The sequence below is a fragment of the Lemur catta genome, chromosome 18 (assembly GCF_020740605.2).
Source record: "Lemur catta isolate mLemCat1 chromosome 18, mLemCat1.pri, whole genome shotgun sequence".
Lineage (NCBI taxonomy): Eukaryota > Metazoa > Chordata > Mammalia > Primates > Lemuridae > Lemur > Lemur catta.
In genome coordinates this window covers 25,265,947-25,286,871 of record NC_059145.1, presented here as the reverse complement: position 1 = coordinate 25,286,871, position 20,925 = coordinate 25,265,947, and the positions used below count along the sequence as shown (strand labels likewise).

The following is a 20,925-nucleotide window of genomic DNA, read 5'->3' as shown; positions in this document are numbered from 1 at the left end:
TAGGATTAGACACATTGATGCTGGGAAGTGTTTGTCGGCTGCAGAGCGAGGTGCATGTTACTTAACATTGTGTTTTTCCTAGTGAGCATTTAAGCTATTTTGTTTATACTTGTAATGTTGTGTTTCAAAACGAATATATAGTGTTCTTCATGATCTTCATTGGTCTTTTCTAAGAAGAACCACTGAGCAAGATAGTAGAAAAAAGGTTGACAACTTTTGGATTGCGTTTTACCTTTTGAATTAATCATGACAGAGTTTGAAATATTCATAAATTAATAAAGATTAACTCATTTGCAATTGAAATATCTTGCTAAACACATGCACAGTTGTGCAATTGAGTCATGGGGATAGGTTGAGTAGAAAATAAGATGATTGCCCCAGGGCAACGGTGAAGTGTAGCTATTAGATCGGAAGGAGCACACAGTAATGCTGCAGATGGAAATTGCTTGTATATAAAGATGGACGGGGGCACGAGTGTATGGATATTTACAAATTACCAGGAAATTTGTCGTACAGTTAGAAGCTGAAACAGAGCTGGCAGACTCCTGACCACACTCAGGCAAGCACTTCTCTTTTCCTGCATCTAAGCCCATGCATGTGATAAGAGGACCTTTTACCCTGTTTTCTTGTGTTTGCTTTCGGTGTGCCTGGGGACCTTTTTTCACTTTAAGGCATTAAATACATAAAGCAGGCAGACTAAAAAATTCCTTCTTAGGAACCCTAAACTATGAGAATTAACAGAAAATAATCTCAGCTGTATAAAAAATAACCTGTTATCCATTGCTTTTCCTTTTATATTCTTTTCTCACTTGGACCTTTTTGATTCCTTTTTTATAGGCTGCTTTTGTTCAGCTCATCCTAGTTTCTTCTGCTACTTTTCTTGTCCTCACCTGGCAGTGTGGATTTAGATCTGAAGTTCTTAATGTGTTCTTGGCACTGAGGACAAAATGACAAGATAAGACACTGCCTTTTAGAGGCTTGCTGTTTAGAAATGGAGATGGACACGTAGGTACACTAAAGGTTTACAGGCATTTTAAGGGAACCATGGGTGGTCCGTGACTTAATGATGGTTTGACTTAAAACTTTATGGTGGTATGAGAGCGAGACGCATTCAGTGGAAACCGTACCTTGGATTTTGTTTTTTTTTTTTTTTTGAGACAGAGTCTCGCTTTGTTGCCCAGGCTAGAGTGAGTGCCGTGGCATCAGCCCAGCTCACAGCAACCTCAAACTCCTGGGCTTAAGTGATCCTACTGCCTCAGCCTCCCGATTAGCTGGGACTACAGGCATTGCCCGGCTAATTTTTCTATATATATTTTTAGTTGGCCAGATAATTTCATTCTATTTTTAGTAGAGACGGGGTCTCGCTCTTGCTCAGGCTGGTCTCGAACTCCTGACCTCGAGTGATCCACCCGCCTTGGCCTCCCAGAGTGCTAGGATTACAGGCGTGAGCCACCGCGCCAGGCCTTGGATTTTGAATTTCGAATTTCGATCTTTTCCCAGGCTAGTGATACGAGGTAGGATACTCTCTCATGGTGCTGGGCGGTGCAGCGCCCAGTTAGCCGCACTGTGTAAGTGTTCTGAGCGCGTTTAGGGCAGGCTGGGCTAAGCTGTGATGTTCAGTAGGTTAGATGTATGAAATGCATTTTGAACTTATAATATTTTCAACCTACGATGGGTTTATTGGGGTGAACCCCATCATGAGTAGAGGAGCATCTGTACAAGGTAGAGTGAGAGCCTTGAAGGGAAGGAATGGTAGATTTTCTCTGGATTGGGATGGGTGGCTGGGTGTTGATTCAGGAAAGGCTTCATCCGATAGGCAGTCTTTGAGCTACATTTGATTAATTTTTTAAAAAAAATTTGTGTGTATTTAAGGTGTACAACATGATGTTATGGGATACTTATCTATGGTAAAATGGTTACTATAGTGAAGCAAGTTAGCATAGCCGTCATTTCACATAGTTACTCATTTTTTTATTTTTTGTGGTCAGAGCAATCTATTAGTTTAGCAGGAATCCCAGTTACAGTACAGTTTTATTACATTGCATTTTAGAATATGATGGTTAGGCAGGTGGGTGCTAGAAGGGATATTAGTGTTCTGAAAAGCCCTTGTTACACACTTTCAAATTCCAAATGGTTGCAGCATGGTGTGACAGAGTCATCCTGGGGTGAAGTAGGGGCAGGGAGCTGTGGGGTCTTGCCTGCTATGGTAAAGAGTTTGTCCTTTGTCCTTTGAAGGGCTGAGCAGAGGAACAACTTCGATCAGATGTGTAATTTTAAGAAGGTCGTCTGGCAGCTGTGTGGAGGTGAGGAGTCTATTACAGTAGTCCCCAGGAGAGATCACCAGGCCAGGGCAGAGGAATGCAAAGGGAGAAAGTGAGTTCATGAGATGTTAAAGAGGTAGAGCCAGCAGGAAGATGGTAGTTCTTTTGGAAGCCCTTCCAGCGACATTCCTTCAGTGCATGTTTTGTCACGGATGCCTTTGTTAGTTTATCGTGTCTATGTGTGTTGTACACCTGCTTGAATTCTCCAGCAGAGTCTCCTGAGCTAAGTTCAGTAAGCACACCCATCTTTCCAGCAGTCCCCGCCATGTGAGGCTGAGCTCACGTGTGGAGAAGGGAAGAAGAGGAAGCTGGGAAAGGGACAGGACAGGACAGGACAGGCTTGGCATTGTCTGTGTGTGGCGATGACCCTGCTGGTCGGTCTGCATTTATAGCACACGTTGGGAGTGTGCTGGAGAGATTTCTCAGGGAGGCCCTTAGAGAGGGACAGCTCACCCCACCCACCCCCAGTCTCTGGATGACTTCCCTTTCTGACACTTTTCAGATTGCTCTCTGTTTTTTGGACTTTTCTTTTCTTTTCCTAATATAGTATGCCACATTGGTTCAGATGGTATTGATTCATGATCCAGGAGAGTGTATTTTATTGATTATATTATTTAGTTAGTGGACAAGAGGGAAGGGAAGCTCTGTGTTGGCTTTTATTTAACAGCAGTATCATTTTATAGAACACAATGAAGTTCAGCTTTGTAGAAATAATATGATTTTCATATAGGATGATGAAATCGAAAAAACTATCTTAAATCGCAAGAGTATAATTTGGTCAGTTATTGCCTCTACATTATAAATGGGAAAACCAAATAGGTCTCTCAAAGGACCAACGTACTGAAGGAAGTTAGGATTAGCCACCTCCGTGTGAGCCTGAACTGTATCAGTGACAAACCTTTATTTTTAAAAATATTGCCTTAAGAGTCCTCTAATGAATTAAATGCCACTGTTAGAAATTTGTTTTGATTTTTGATTCTGTGCTTTTCAAAATTTGAGTGCTCATTGTATATCTAACTCTATATGATAGATGCTAAGAGACCCAGAATAAGACATTTTGATCCCAGCTCTTGAGGAGTGTATAAATAAGTTGAATATGTTTATTAAATAAACTAGGGACTATTTTGAGGAACTCTGTTAAGGAGGCAGCGTGGTATGGATCATGGACTGTCAAGTGACACAGATTAGGGTCTGAATTGTGACTTGTCATGTATTTGTTGTATGTCTGTAGGGCGTTTATGTGACCTCACTGTGCTCGTTTTTTTCCTCATCTTGAAAAACAGGGATAATGCTATTGTACTCATGTAAGGTAAAAGCGATTAAGGATGTGATTAAGTTAAGGATCTTGAGGTGGGAGCAGTTTTCTGGATGACCAAGCTGGGCCCAATCTAATCACAGGGCCCTTATAAGAGGGAAGTAGGAGGGTCAGAGAGATTAGAAGATGCTGTGCTGCTGGCCTGAAGACGGAGAAAGGACCACGCACCAGGGAATGCAGGTAGCTTCTAGAGAAAAAGAAACTGAGGCTCCCTTAGAGCCTCTTGCAGGCACGCTGCCCGACTGATACCTTGATTTTAGCTCAGTGAAACCCATTTTGGAATTCCTACCTCTAGAATTAGAATAATTTGAGGTGTTTTAAGCCACTAAGTATATGGTAGTTGTTACAGCAGCAATAGGAAATTAATGCGGTTACCATTGCAGCCTCCTCCATTTTCAGATTTTTATATTGGTGGAAATCTGTAAAATCTATGCATGGGGCTTTTGTTCACCTTCTGTGAAATCTTGGCTCATTTCTGTTACTGTAAAGTACAAAAGTGAAAACTCCATTTGAGGCTTATGTCTTGGGTTGTATAAAATTCTGTGAACAATTTTTAGATACAGGACCTAGAAGTTGATACAATTATTTTTGTTGAGAAGACTTAACTTTGTAGTGTCTGGATTATCAGGGATAAGAGTCTTGTCAGGCAAGAGAAGACTAATACAAAGATTTAACATTTTTCTTATAATGCCTCTTGGCTGTTTGTGTAATTGGAAAGAGTCTTGTAAGGAGTAAAGGTTTGATGGGGTTATGTTTCACTATAAGTGGGTAACATTTAAACTCTAAGGAGTGTAAATTAGGATTTATAAATAGCTGGTTTGTCAATAGCTGTACTTCCATTTGTAACCAGAAGATGGCAGACTTGACACACAAATGAACTATTGTGGAGGTTTTTGATTTTTAAGTGGTGGTATAGAGAGATATGTATTCTTATTAATATTTGGAAATCTGCTTTCTAAAGAGAATTTTCGGAATTACAAAGAGAATGTGGGATAAAATACAAGTAATTAAACTGCATTTCAAAAATCTTCAGAAAGTCAAGAGGTGTCTCCCTGCCCCTGCTCTTAATAATTGGCCACATTGATTTGCTTTGCAAAGTCCAAAGTAGCTTTTGCTTTGAATATGGTTAAGCTTTGATTGGCTTATTCATCATATAAGTTTCTATTGAATTTATTATAGAGTTACCTGTTGAAGCATGAAGAATTTTATTTCTTTGACATAAATAAAAACTTTTCTGATATGTTTTTGATTGATTGCTGCAACGAAGAGCTGAACGTTTCCTTTTAGTGTAATTAAATAAAACACAAGAGCTGGGCACACACGCCTGCAGTTCCAGCTATTCAGGAGGCTGAGGCAAGGGAATCACTTCAGCCCATGAGTTCGAGGCCAGCCTGGGCAACCTTGAACCTTTAATAAGTTCATTAAACAACGTGTGTACATATGATACACCTTTAGTGAAGAATAATTTTGGTGACGATAATCAAAAGATTTGGGTTTCACTCGCTTCCTGAGCCAAGTAGCTCTCTGACCTTCGGTAACTTCTATTTACATATAAAACGCTGACATGATTAGCTTCTGATATCAGAGGAATGTTTATAGGTTGTTGATTGAGTTTCTTAGAGAAAAATCTTGAATTTGGGTAAGTTTTTGTGAACTTTGTTGAAATAGTTGCAAAAAAAGATGCGCTGCCAATCTGAGGTACTATTGGTGATACTCAGTGATTTTTGAAGGACATTTCCAGAGCGAGAAAACAAAAGTGGGATTGTGAAACCTGGCAGATGGTATGTTGGAGGTGTGAAATTTGGCCGGGGCAATGTAAGAACCAGACATTGTAGCAGCATCCGTCTCTCTCTCCCTGCACTCATTTTACTAATGTGAGGCTAAAGTATGCTATAATTTTTTCACATTCAAATCATAGTCTTAATAATGATTTGTAGTTATACATCTTGGTGCTTTTCTTTCTTTCTTTCTTTCTTTCTTTCTTTCTTTCTTTCTTTTCTTTCTTTTCTTTCTTTTCTTTCTTTTCTTTCTCTCTTTCTCTCTTTCTCTCTTTCTGTCTGTCTTTCTGTCTTTCTTTCTTTCATCTTTCTTTCTTTCCTTTCTTTCTTTTTTTTTTTTTTTTTTAGCATGGGCATTTAGCCATGTTGCCCAGGCTGGCCTCGAACTCACGGGCTGAAGTGATTCCCTTGCCTCAGCCTCCTGAATAGCTGGAACTGCAGGCGTGTGTGCCCAGCTCTTGTGTTTTATTTAATTACACTAAAAGGAAACGTTCAGCTCTTCGTTGCAGCAATCAATCAAAAACATATCAGAAAAGTTTTTATTTATGTCAAAGAAATAAAAAATCTTTATAGCAGCATCATTATTTAATCTTTTTAATCCAAAGTTTTATCATACATTTGGTATGTTTAATTCTAATGAGGCCAGCATTGCATTTTAATATTGATAAAAGACAGGGGAGGGTGTCTTGCCTTTATGGAAAACCTTAGCTGTCTTGTTTTTTGATAGAACTTTAACACATAAAACATTCTTGGGTTTAATGAAAATGCCACCATTCCTGTGTCATGGATTCCTTCTGAACCTCAGATTCATGAGCAAAGAATGCTCTACAGAATGGATTTACCAAGAGACCCCTAGATGACATTACTTTTATTTCTTTCCGTAGAACCACAATACTGTGACACGTTTTTGTTCTTGTGCAGTGAAATACTCGGTTGTGGCTCAAATTCAAATCTAAGAAAGATCAGAGTTAATAGAAAACCAAATGGAAGGCACAGGAGGAAATAGAAGCATTACTTTGTAGCTTCTGTCTCATGCCAAAATTGCTGCGCCACAGAAGTCAGGAAGCCGTGCTGGGGACTTTGTACCCCTTCGGTTAGTTAGATTGTTTTTTATCTGAGAACCTTATCAAAGTTTTTCTTTTGCTTCTGTATTTTTAAGAAATAAAAATATAATGTAAGAACATGGAGGGTTATGAAGCATGAAGTTCCATAAATATTTATGCCAAATCACAGAAGTAGACAATTCCTATTTTCTTGACATATTGGGGTCGTATTTCACTCTTGACCTCTTGAATTGAAAAATACACGGAGTTAGTATATCCTTTTCTTTTCTCTTTTCTTATTTATTTATTTTCATTTCTTTAATGAGTTTTAGATGCTGGGAGCTGTCCTGTTGGGTTCATGGACGTTTCAGTGAACTTTGTTTTCTATCCTAGTTGATGTTTCTGAAAGTTTATGCTGTTATCAGAAGAAACATACTTTATACCCAATTTTAGGCCTCACTTGTAAGCCCATTAATCTGTGTTAGAGTTTATTGTTACTAAATTGAAAACAAATGTTTTTGTCAAGACTAACAAGTAGGTTTGCATCTAAAAGCATAAATTAGCCCTTTCATTTTTATTTCCTCCCTCATTTAAAATCTTTGGTCCATAACAAATATTTTTATCCTTTGAAATTATGTTTAAAAAATGTATGAAATAATAATAAATGTCAATTGTAGAGAATTTAGAAAGTATAGGTAGGCAGAAAAGAAGAAACATCACCTGTAATCTCATGCTCTTTTTTCCTGGTCTTTAACATAGGTATATGTATAGGCAATGTATTTAGTATAAAGAAAAAATATATTTAAAAAATCCTAAAGTACTGGTAAAGTCATTTCTATGGAAACGATTGGTTTTTGTTTGTATTTGGTATTTTTCCCCCTCTGGGTAGTTTCTTTTGCTTTCTGTATAAAATAGCACATCAGTTGATCAGTAAGGTTGAGCCGTACTGTCTTCTTGTTCTCCAGGTGTTTATGGTTTAGTAGAAGAGAAAATAATATATTTAAAAAACTATGTGGTATAAGTTAATAAGTAAAAAATGTCAGGTAAGATAGCTTATTTGGGAATTAAGAATAAAGAGGGAATCTTTTAAGATAGAGAAGACAAGGTATGATTTCAGAAAATTAAGGATTATAGGAATAAGGACCTAAAAAAATACCATAAAGTTTTCTGGTCTAAGTCAAGTAAGAAAAATTGTACATATATATAATTGTATAAATATATATATTTTGATTTGTTAATTAAAAATAACTAAAATTTCAAAAATTAAAACAATTCTAGAAGACAAGGAGAATGCTCGTGAGTTCACTCTCAGAGCTGGGGCCACAGTGGGGATCTGAAGACCCTCAGTCAGACCACTGCTCATTCCTTCTTGGGGTCGAGCCCTGAATGAAGGTGCAATTTAGAGGCAGGAGCGAAAGCTAGAGCAGAACCCGAGAGTGCCAGGAGTCACCCCTCTGTGTTGCATGGTGGAGAGGTCTAGGATGCTGTGTTGGGAGTTGGTTGAGGCTGGGAGTGGGGTGGGGTGGAAGGAGTGGGGTAAAGGATTGGAGCACCCGCTGGTGATCAGCCTTGCCTCTCGTCTTCCTCACATGTTTGAAATGTCTGTCATGTGCCAGATGCTGTTCTAGGTGTTGGGGATTCAAAATGAGTAAATTTGCTTCCTGCCATCGGGAGGCTCATAGACAGATGTGCTTGGAACAACATGGCAGGAGGTGAGTGGGTCTATACAGGACAAGGGAGGAGAGGCCTGGGCTGACAAAACAATGTATGTCCTTTAAAGGTCCAAGTGTTTTAGATTAAAAAAAAAAAAACAACAACATGGCTGGGTATGGTGGCTCATGCTATAATCCTAGCACTTTGTGAGGCTGAGGCAGGAGGATCGCTTGAGGCCAAGAGTTCAAGACCAGCCTGGGCAATATAGCAAGACCCCATTTCTACAAAAAAATGTAAAAATTAGCTGAGTGTGATGGTGCACACCTGTAGTCCCAGATACTGGAAAGGCCGAGGCAAGACGATCGCTTGAGTCCAGGAATTCAAGGTTGCAGTGAGCTAAGATGACACCACTGCACTGTAGCCCCAGTGACAGAGTGAGGCTTTTCTCAAAAAAATAACAAAAAAACAAACATTTTGACTTGTTACACTAAATCTATGTTATGTGTCCTTACTATAATTTTTGCTTATGAAAAAATTTTAATTTTTGTAAGTTTTATCCTTTTTAGGATATTTGACCAATTTTGTATGTTTCAGGTTGCCTGCTTGATTCGAGTTCCATCTGAAGTGGTTAAGCAGAGGGCACAGGTATCTGCATCTTCAAGAACGTTTCAGATTTTCTCTAACATCTTATATGAAGAGGTGAGATGTGTTTTCAAGCTCTTTCTTGTTTATTGAGAAAGATTTTATAGTATCTAATATCAACACTGTGGGCCTCATCCCAGGAGCCTTAGAGAAAACCTTAGAGCTAAATTTAATGTCCAACTATAGTAACTCATGTGCTGAGATAATCTTTGCCTTTGTTTTTGAATGTTTATTTTCATTTTTATTTCTTTTTCAAATTTCTAAACAAGCATATTGAGTGCCACTACTGTGTATGTGTCCTGAATTGTAATCTTCCTACAGTTGTTCCAGAATCAGACATGGAACAAATTGTAAATCTGTAAAATGAATGAAGATATTATCTTAAAATATCACTACAGAATTTGAGGGCCCATGGAAGAGACATATAGTAATGCACTGTAATAGTGTCCAAGCTCATAGTGCTTATATCAAAATGTAATTCCTCTATCACTGATTAATGTTAAGCTGTGGGTCAGAAATTATTCTTCCTGGCCATGTGACCAGGAAGCATTTAGCTGTTTTCCTTTATAATTTTTACAGGAGATTGCTTTTTAAAATTTTTTTAAATGGGAATCAATTTTACATGGAAATTTCAGTGAGTCTTGGTTTTAGACAAGTTGTTCTTAATGGTCTATCACCTCGGTGAGCAGACATCAAATTCCTAATTGTATAGGTGAGATCAATCTAATACAGGGTCCCCATGAAACCATGTGGATGGTGAAATAAAAAAAAAAAAAATCAAAGTTTGGGAATATTTACTACTACTTAATTGAGAAACTATTGATTGAATTCCTGGTGTTTGAACCTATGAAATATAATTCTGTTTTTCTGAAAGGATAATTGGCATTTATGTGCATTTGTTTTTGGAAATATATTTGAAGCATCTTAAATGTTCCTTTCAAAAGAAGAAATGTTATAGCAGTTAAATGACAGTATTTAGTACTTAGAATAATAGCAGCTAAAATCAAATTAATATGTAGTCAGTTTTATTATTAGAGATGTTCCCATTTTGAAGGGAGCTAACCTGAGCTTTTTGTGTACCTTAGGCCAGGTTAGAACCTTTAACCTCTCACAGAACTATGGTACTTGGGACTGTTTTAGAACGTAAACTTTAGAGCAGGTAAATCTGCTGTACTCAGAATGTCATTCTGAAATCTCTGTTATTCTAACTTTCAGAGCTCTTGGCTTTTGTTTGTTTCAGGGCATCCAAGGGTTGTATCGAGGCTACAAAAGCACAGTTTTAAGAGAGGTAAGTCACTTAATTTCCAATATTGATGTACCAAAAGAATGATGTGCTTTTTGTTCAGTAAACTTATACTTAATAATCAGAAATATATTTGGAGAATCTTGGTTCAAAAAAATCAAACGGAAATTGTGATCACTTTTTTTAAGCACTATTTATTTAGTCTTATCTCAGTCCTTATGTCTAAGAGAATGGGTAGAATGGGTTTGCTGGAAGAGCAGTCCCAGTGGTTGGAGTGGTCCATTGTTTAGCTTCCTTGTTGTTCTAGGGTGGCTAAATGTCTCTTACAGTGGAAAGATTAAGAAATAACTGCTAAGGGTAAGACATCAAGTTAATTACCGCAATATGGAGAACTAATGAAAAACTGGTAACGGAAGAGGCACTATAAGAGACAGGTGTCCCAAAAGTCTGTATCTGGCAGGTAGCTCTTGGCTTCCTGAGAACAAAATATAATGAGCTGGGAAGTTCAGTCTGGCCTGGAGTCCTGGCTCTGCAGGTATGGTGTGCCCCAGGGCGAGCCACTTCACCTCTCTGTGCCTTCTAACTGGAATTCCTGTGATTCAACATGTGGGAAATTTTTCTTTAATTTTTTTTGGTTGAAAAAGCAAAACTTTACCGCCAATAAATGATTTTAGCAAATTACTGCAGGCAGCATGTTTTAATCTTTGCCTCACATAGGAGAGACTGTCTTGAAGTTCCAAAGTTGATTTTTAGATAGGTGAGAGACAAGAGAAGTCTTTCATTTGGGACACCATTTTTATCAAAGAAAACACAAGTGAGGACCTGTATGTATCTGCTCTGCATCTGTGTTTTCTGTTCGGAGGTCCTAGGATACTGGAACATAGTATTTAAATCAATGTTGTCATAACTGGCAGAATATCGAAATTCTTTGAAATCCCTCATTTTATTCCCAGGTGGTTTTTTTGTTTTTAACTGTGGATTACAATCTTCTTTATGACACGCCAACACTGTTACATGTGATTTAAAGCTTTGGTTTCCACAAGATACCAATCTGTGGTGTAGATCTTTGAAGAACTTCTTTTGAAGGCAAACTGAATGTTTCAAAATTAGTTATTTGTATGAAGATGACTTCTGTCTTTCAGAAATATTACATGTACTATGTCTTCACTCTGTACTTATTTTCTGACTCACTAAACATGTGTTACTTACTCAGATTTTTACCTGGGTGCAGGAAAAAGAGAGGCAATAAACCTTTTTTATTTTTCGGAGAGATGCTGAATAAATGAATATATTTACATGCTAGAGAATACTGGTTTTGCATGCAAACAGATAAAACACATGGTTACAACTGCATTCTATTCTTTTAAAAATTTGTTTTGACATACGTCATACTAGTAATTAATTTCTAGGCTGCAATTCTCGCAAATATTGTGACCTTACTGAGATGACTTTGTTTATTCAAAATGGCAGTGCTTTGTTGGAAATTTAATTGGGGTCTTCTGCATTATGCGTATTCATAAAAGATCCTTCAGAATTGATTTTAGTTGAAGTATTGCTTTTGTACAGATTCTCTGATGGAATGAGAGAAGAATTACTGCTGAATGAAACATAGCCTCTTTTCAAAATGAGAAAAATAAGAAGTGATGTATCTGCTTTAAGCAAAATTTTTTGCATTATAGTTTTGATTCTTACATTATTCTGGAGCCAATATGAAATCTTTTTGCCAAGAGATTGTTTGATTGTTTCAATAAGAAAATACACTGAAGCCTTTGTGAGAATCACTGGTAAACTTATATGTTTATTCTGTGTGCAATTTTTTCTTTGAAATAGTTTTATCTCCTTAGTAGTAGCCCATTAGAATGAGATTGAAGTTTGAATCCATGCATCGTAAGGTAGATTATGTGTTTTTTAGGTTTTGTGAATGCTGTCACACATTATTTACTGCATTTGATGTTTGTGGAGATTGCACGCTTATCCCTCATGTTCTCTTAAATTATGTTAGTTACTGTGAATTTTAGACTGCGTCTAAGCAAGGTCAACAGATTATACTATTTACCTCACCCTTTCAGTATTTATTTTTCTCATGATCTTGGCCAAATTAGATGTGGCCAAGCGTTGTGATACAGTGGTGTTATTGCAATAAGGTGGTAGTGGGAAGCAAAATCATTGCTGCTTTCATAGCTAGGATGATTTCAGATGGCCCACTGGCCTGAAAATTCTGTAGAGAGCAGCCTCATTCTCTTGGGTGTGAATTATTAAATGGAAGGACTTCTGTATAGGAAGAAAACAGAGAAAGGAGTTGTTTCAAAAGAAGTAGGAATAAGGTAAGCTCAGCAGATGTCTTTTATCCACAGATTTTACTCAGCAGTCATTTTTAAAGTGCCTACTGTGTGTTGGGTGCTGTGCAGAACGTTGCTGCCCCAAAGGATTCAGGTTCTGGTGGGGAAACAAATAGGGAAGTAGACACTGCACAGTGCAGCATAGAACGTGCTATGTAGTGATATGTACATACAGGGTACAACTGGGGTTATAGAGGCAGCAGTGCTTGAGCGGTACCCAGTTAGCATTTATTACATTAATAAAAGTGAGTCTTGACTTAATTCTTCAAGGAATGGCAATTAGAAGTAGTCAAGGAGATAGGCAGTTGTAACAGCATGAACAAAGCCACAAGGTTGTGAAAGAACACGTGTGTACCTCGCTTATCTAAGCAGAATTGGGGTTTTCATGCCCATTAAAGTGGGAGTCCCCCCCTTCCCCAGGCCAGATGAGGGTGCTTCAAGAGAGCACACAGCAGGGTATTTGTCAGGAGGACAGGTTGGACCTCTCACCCCAACTGGATGTTTGCAGGGACTGGAGGAGAGCTCATGGGAAAAGCCCTTGAAAAAGCCTGACATGTGTCTCTGGAGTTGGGAGGGCAAATTTCTGCTGTCTGACTTTTGTTTGCAGAAATTGGAAGGTGAGTAGTTGATTGGAGCAGTCCTGATGGATGTTGCCAAAATTTTGGTAAGGAGTAACTCCTGGCTGCTTTTTGGTAGATGAGAGTAGGCACTAAAGGGATTTGAGATAGGTGAAAGTTACTCCTCCTCACCCCAGTTTTGCCTCAAGCTATCACACAGGCTGAATAAATCATTCAATCTGTTCAGGAAGTTCACTGAAGTCCCTAGTCTCTAGGTGCAGAAATCACCACTCTAAATAGCTCACTCGAAAGTGGATTATAGCAGCTTTCCAAACTTGGTTACCCCTGTCGTCCACTTTAGGCAATGAGGATCCCCCCAAATCCAGTGGCTGGACACAGGAACCTTTAGGGATCAAGCCTCAAGGATTGTCCTTCAGAGTCTCCTTTCCAGCTCCGTGGTCTGCCCGCTCAGTGCCTTTTTCCCAAAACCTGCAGGTTATAGAAGTTTGTGTGTTTTTCCAGAGACACTCTATCCTAGGCGTCCTGTGTCTTGTTGCTTTTAACCTAATATATTTTGAAGGTCATTTTATATCACTTCATGAAGAGCACCCTCATTTTTTATGATTGTCTAGTACTTCATTGTACAAATGAACTATTGTTTATTTAACAGTTCCCCATTGGTGGACATTATAAATATGCTGCCTTGAATAATAATGTTCATATGTCATTTTGTACATGGTCGAGAGTGTTTGTAGGTTATATACCAAGAAGCAGAATTACTTGGTTAAAGGTGTGGGCATTTGTAATGTTGATAAATGACAACGCCAAATTGCCCTTCCTAGAAGTACTCATTGACACTTGCCAAGACGAAGGAGCTCTCTGTTTTTCCCTGCCTCACCAATGATACTAACAATCTGAAAGATGAAAAAGATGTTATTGTAGTTTTAATTACAGGTAAGACTGAGCGTATTATCATGTGTCTGAGAACTATTTTATTTCCTTTACTGTGAACTGATTATTTGAATCATAAAATTCTTGTGAGAATTAAATGAGCAGATCCATGGGAAGTGCTTTCTGTGGTGTCTGTCAGTAGCATGTGTTCAAGCAATGTTAACTGTGGTTATTAGTGCTCTTGGTAACTGAACCTTTGACAGCACAGGACACCTAAGTGTGGAGATGCAGCTCTGCCCGTTACCAGCTGTCTGCTCTTGGCAGGTTACTTAACCTTTCTGAGCCCAAGTTTGCCCATTTGTGTTAGGAACTTTCCGTAGACTGTTCTCGTTGATATCTTAACAGTAGTGCTGTGAGGTAGGTATTGTAACAATACAGCCTGCTAGGACACTCAGAAGTTAAACCTGCCTCTAGGTTGTTAGGTTCTTGAACAGGGATGCAACCTTGATCTGTCTGCAGTTAGACGGGTGAATGTCATTTTATGCTGATGAGTAGTGATTGCTGTGTTTGAATGAGAGGCCAACCTTTAGTGCTTGTGAAGCTTCTCCGCTGCAGTTTGAGAGTGTTTTATCCAGATGTCCTGTAGAGAGGAATTTCTATAATTGTTAAAATTGGCAACCTGCAACTGATACTCACTGGCTACTTCTGTAGGAAAAACAGCCCATTGGTATAATAATGTAAAGTTACCCTAATTGATGATTGAGCTGATCAAAATTACCAGTGTAAGTGGGTTGGGAAATTCTAGGATTATTCTTTTTGGGGTCAATTTGATAATTTACTAGAATTTATTTTTCAAGTAAGATTACCCAATTTACAGGGCCACTTTCTTACTGAGATTGGAACACTTGAATGTTTTCCATTGAAAAATGTTATGAAGCAACTATAGCTAGAACTTCTATTACTTATTTACTATTCCTTAAGTTTGTATACTATTAATACTTCCCACTTTCACGATAGTAAAGAGAGAGAAAAACGTCTTATCTGAGAGGAGAGGATTCTTTTTTTTTTTTTTTTATTCCTACTAGCAGTGTTGTGTGTCTCTCTGTAAGAATTCATTTACCTCTTTATTTCTCTTTTGGTTTGTCTTTATAGTTCAGTTGTGTCTTATCTTCCCAGATAGCATGTAAGTTCCTCTTGAAAACAGCTATTGGATTTTTACTTCTTTGTGGCATGCCATAAGCTCTAGTACAATACCTTCTACATAGGGGGCACTCAGTAAAATTTTTTGGTTTTCTTCATTCCTTTACTTTTCTTTTTTTTTTTTTTTTTTTTTGAGACAGAGTCTCACTTTGTTGCCCGGGCTAGAGTGAGTGCTGTGGCATCAGCCTAGCTCACAGCAACCTCAGACTCCTGGGCTTAAGCGATCCTCCTGCCTCAGCCTCCCGAGTAGCTGGGACTACAGGCATGAGCCACCATGCCCGGCTAATTTTTTTGTATATATATTTTTAGTTGGCCAGATAATTTCTTTCTATTTTTAGTAGAGACGGGGTCTCACTCTTGCTCAGGCTGGTCTGGAACTCCTGACCTCAAGCGATCCACCCGCCTCGGCCTCCCAGAGCTAGGATTACAGGCGTGAGCCACCGCGCCCGGCCCATTCCTTTACTTTTCATTTATTTTTGTTCAGATGCTATCTGACACCACAATCATTTCAGAATGGTGAGGGAGCTCAAAGGGGGCTTGGAATTATGCAGGGTAGTGAGTCAGCCTTTTGATGTGCTACATTACTGTGATCTTTGCATGAGATAGGCAATGAATACCAACAAGTACATACTTTTCTAATATTTCAGTCTTCTTAAACCCTGAAACAGTAGTTTTTATAAGTCTGGTTTTATTGGAAAAGTACTAAGTGCCGTTAATTATTCATTTATTTTCCACATCTTAGTAATTCTACTGAAAAGGGAGAAAGGTGATTAGAAATCTTCCCAAACTTTTAATCAGAAATTGTTTTTCAGTTAAAATCCAATGCAAACATATTGAACCCTATTTTAATCCTACATAATTCATTTTATTAACTGTGACCAAATAGAACATCTGTTAAAATTCCATAATGTTAGCTTCATGGGAAAAGAAAAAAAATCCCTGTTTGCTCTTGGAATCTGTCCATTGTTTTCTTGTCCAGGCTTTCAGTAAATGTGTAATGAGACATTCTTATTAATGGGAATATTAAAGCAAAATGAAATTTCCCCTTTAATCATAGAGGTTTATAAAATGAGTCACTTAATTGCATTTACATTATTATAATGTTACCGTAGAGAAGTTCTGTGAGAAATGAGTGATAGTTCATTTAGTTCGTTCTTTAATTCAAGAACCTAAAATTATTACTCCTCAAATATGAATTTTAGCCTACAGTTTTTCATCTGTTAAATAAACACTTTTAGGAAGAACATTTCAATAAAATTATCTTAATGTAGAAAAATTACTTTAGCTCTTTAGTGCATATTTTCTCATGTTTTGTTTACATGAAACCAGCTGCTATTTACTTTTCTCATTCCTTGGACAAATTTTTTTTGCACTGTAGTTTTGAAAATGCTACATATTTCCATTGTTGCACGTTGGCCATATTGTTTTGAAGGGGCACCAGTTCCCATGTGTGTGGTTTACTGGCATGTAAATGCAATAACATGACTCTTCAGTGTAAACATGTAAGAAAGCTATTGGATAAGGGTGAAAATTATCTCTTAATTCTTTATTCTAAATGGTACAACCATAAACCATTGTGTTGAAGTAGCTCTGTCTTTGTTATTCCTTTGTGTTTTTCATCCCAAGCGAGATATCCTCTTCCTCTCTCTTTTTGAGTCAGTTTTGCATTTAGGCTACAAATAACAGAAAATCTGACTACAATGGTTTCCCCAAGTAAAGGGTTTCTTTTTTTTTTTTTTTTTTTTCCTTTTATTAGAAGAAATCTGAAGATGGCCAGTCTAAGGCTGGTGTACAGGTTATATGAGGGCAAGGAGGATCCAGTCTTCTTCATTCTGCTTGGCTAACCTTATTGCCCTGGCATGTTGCCTCGTGGTCACAAAATGGCTGCTGCACTGTCAGGTATCATGGCTCGGTTCCAAGCATGAAGAAGGGGAAGGGCAGGAGGCAGTACTAGCTTTATCTGTCCTTTTATTTATCTGAAAAACATAAGCTTTCCTGGGCCGAGTTGCACGGGTACTGGGAAGTTGAGTATGTAGCTCTTCAGTGTAGTAGATGAAGGCAGGCAAGGCAGGGTTGGGACTGCTGTTACCGAGTCACCCTGCAGTGTCTGCCATGTTCTGTCCACTCACACCCTCCCAGCTAAAGTTCTGTCCCTTCAGAAACTATGCCTGTACCACAATTTTTTTTTTTTTTTTGCCATTTAATTCCACTCTGGACTGTAATGTCTGTTCTTATTCTCTTTCTGCCACCTTTGTTCTTTTGAGCACCAGTGTGGAAACTCTTCTTTAAAAATTACTTGGTGGTCCCTCTAAAATTATTATTTGGAAGATATGAGTTTACTTCAAAGTTATTTTCGTTTGGTACAGTTTTCTCAGAATACCTGTATGGATGTATACAAACACTTTCCTTAAAAATGTACATCACAGTTTAAATAGAAATAATAGCTTATGTTTACTGAATACTTGCAGTGTTCCAGTGACTGTGCTAAGTTTTTTACATACATCATTTCAGATAATCCTCACAATAGCCCAAAACATGATTCCTGCTTTATAAAAACTGAAGCTCTAGCAGGGTTGTGGTTGGCCCAGGTTGTCACAATGCAGCAAAGGAGAGAACCAGGAACTCCAGAGCCCATGATCCTCAGCCCTGTGGTGAGCTGTGCGGTTTGCACTTTATATGCAGATGAAGTTTTCTGGGGAGGAATATATGTATATTTAAGATAAATAGTCCATATTTATATCTCTTTGGTGTTCATGAAGAACGGTGGCTTTGTAAGTGCATATTATCCTGTGTTTGTAGGATTTCCTCTTATCATCTAGGTTTATATGCTCCTTCTTCTCAGGGGCCTCCTGTGGCCACTCTAGCTAAAATAGACCATCCCCAACCCTGATCAGTCCCCTGTTACCCTAGCATGCACCATAATCTGAAATCGTCTTCATTTCTTTTTTACAAACTTATTACCTGCTCTCCTCCCTCCGCTAGAATATGTGCATCAGGAGGGCAGATGGCCTCTTCCAGTGGATTTTGTTCTCTTCTATTGCTCTAATACCTCTGACACAGCACACTCAAAAAATATTTGATGAACAAATAGGTAACTTAATCATACTTCTTAGAAGTAGAGCAGCTTTAGAGCTGAGATATTTAAGATCTCTCTAGATATATTTGGCAGGAATTATAGCTTCCTCAGTTAATTCCCAGGCAAATTAATGGTTTTCTGCCAAATAAATTTTCTGCACTTCCAGTAAGGTTAATTTTCTTCTTGTCTTTTCTTATTGTATTTCCTGCCTTCTACAAATTGCCCTTATTTTAATTTTGTCATTTCTAATTAAAGTTATTCCTATAAATATTTTATATATGCAAAACATTTTTGAAATAACATCTGAAAATGGTAAACAGCTTATTCATGAAGAGAAGATCCTTCATCAGGTGTATGCAGATTAGGGTCAGTGAACACCATGTGTCCAACGTTACTCTTGAGGTTCTTAGCACTGTCTACCATCTTATCATCTGAATAAACACCATCTCATAAGGAGTAAGGAGGAAACTATATATCAAAAAAAAATTTGAAGGTCAAATCTAGAATTTTTTTCCCTCTTTTTAGAGATGGGAATCTTGCTTTGTCACCCAGGCTGGAGTGCTGTGGCACAGTCATAGCTCCTGAGTAGCTAAGACTCCAGGCACTTGCCACTCACCTGGTGAACTTTATAATTTTTTTTTGTAGAGATGGGGTCTAGCTGTGTTGCCCAGATTGGTCTCAAACTTCTGGTCTCATATGATCTTCCTACCTCAGCCTCCCAAAGTGCTAGGATTACAGGCATGAGCCACTGCATCCAGCCTAGAATTTTTCATACATAGTTGAAGGAAGGATAGTGGTTGAAGGCAGTTATTTAAAGGAATTTAAATGTTTATCTTTAAGTTTGAGCACTGGCTGCAGATTACCTTAGGATCATATAATGAAAATAGCTAAAATTTGAATATGAATTACGATAATTTTACATATATTTTTGTAATCCTAAACTCTAAGATACCTGTTTTTTTCAGATCAGTAAGCTGAGGCTTAGGAAAATTAAGTAACACAGCTAGGAAGTGGCAGGACTGGAATATGAAGTCAAGCCTGTATAATTCCAAAGCTTGTGTTTCTTATTATACTTTGCTTTCAGCTCACGTCTTACAGATAAAATTCACTGATTATTTCTCTAAGAAACTTTCAGTAAATCCTGGGAAGATAAAGCAATGGGAGATCAGTAAGACTTGAACCAAATCTGTTGACCTGAAAGTGAAGCACATTTTCTGAGTTCTAGAGGATTCCAAACGATAAGAGTGGAACCATTTACATGAGCAGAACACAATGAGATGCTTCTAAATCAGCCATTAATATTGATTTCAATATCCTCCTTCACCCAGCCTTTACTGAGGTTGCTTAAAATGTTTTGACTGATTTTAGTCTTTTGTCCTCTTTTCTTCCCTGAGCTTCAGCATGTGTTTGGAGAAACAGCACAGTAAGCGGGAAAAAGTTGATGATCTTTGGCACTGAAATGGTTTTGTTGCATAGTCGGGTGATTAGCAGAGAATTTATTGACTAGCGGAGAAGCAGAAATTGGTGAAAGAGAAGGATATTTGTTTTATTTTTGAATATACTCTGCTTTTTGCTATTGAACTTGTCAATGTACAAGTCATGTTATAGAATAACACACTAGATGGCGCACTATGCCTGTGTTTTAAATGTTGGCAGAAACCTCAATATACGTGAACCTGGAAGCTCTTGTCTTGCTTGTTTGGCACCGTTGAAAATGATTCAGATTAAAAAATGAAAATCCAAACATAAGTGTTTTCTGATCCAAGATGTCTGAATGAAAGAATTTGTGTTATCTTTTGATACATACGTGTACAGAATTTATTTGGGCTCTAAGTTTTAAAAACTTTTATCATGGAAAAAATTTAAAGATACACAAAAGTAGATTAGTACAATGAATCTCAGTCCCATCACCCAGCTTCAACAATTACCAGCTCTTGACCAATATTGTTCCCTCTGTACCCAGAACTACTTTCTGTATTCTGTATTATTTTGAAGCAAATACCAGACATTATCTTATTTTATCCAGAAATAAATCACTGTGCATCTCTAACAGATAAGAACTGTTAAGTATATTTAACTTATCAAAAATGAATGTCATTACAGAAAGACAAATACAATATGATCTCTCTTAATTGTGAAATAAAAATGCCAAACTAAAAGTTATTCCTAAGGCCGGGCGTGGTGGCTCATGCCTGTAATCCTAGCACTCTGGGAGGCCGAGGCGGGTGGATGGCTCGAGGTCAGGTATTCCAGACCAGCCTGAGCAAGAGTGAGACGCCGTCTCTACTGAAAATAGAAAGAGATTATCTGGTCAACTAAAAATATATATATGGAAAAAATTAGCCGGGCATGGTGGTGCATGCCCGTAGTCCCAGCTACTCAGGAGGCTGAGGCAGGAGGATCACTTGAGCCCAGGAGTTTGAGGTTGCTGTGAGCTAGGCTGACGCCACGGGACTCACTCTAGCCGGGGCAACAAAGCGAGACTCTGTCTCAAAAAAATAAAAAATAAAAAAATAAAAATGCCAAACTCATAGAAGTAGAGAGTAGAACGGTGGTTCCTGGGAACTGGGGGGATGAGGCGATGTTGGTCAAAGGGTACAAACTTTGAGTTATAAGGTGAACGGCTTCTAGGTACCTAAGATACAGCATGGCTGGTGGTGGATGTGTTGATTTGATTGTGGTAATCATTATACAATGTATATGTATATCAAATCATCACATTATACACCTTGAATATATAATCTTTGTCGATTTTTAAAAAATGAGTATCATAGTCTCAAAGTAAATCCTCCAAGCTATTTATCAATTAAAAGGAAAAAATAATTTTATAGTTGGAAAAGCTGGCAGACACTATCTTATCCAAGTGA

The 20,925-nt window shown here is 38.0% G+C and overlaps 1 protein-coding gene across 1 annotated transcript in view; it reads left to right on the top strand.

Moving 5' to 3' along the window:
• The window catches only part of SLC25A26 (solute carrier family 25 member 26), a 128,550-nt gene that overhangs the window by 24,938 nt on the left and 82,687 nt on the right, over positions 1 to 20,925 (top strand). Inside the window, exons 4-5 of the mRNA XM_045530959.1 lie at positions 8,705 to 8,809; positions 9,993 to 10,040. Of these exons, the coding sequence (XP_045386915.1) occupies positions 8,705 to 8,809; positions 9,993 to 10,040 (153 nt within the window). The remainder of the gene's footprint in view (positions 1 to 8,704; positions 8,810 to 9,992; positions 10,041 to 20,925) is intronic.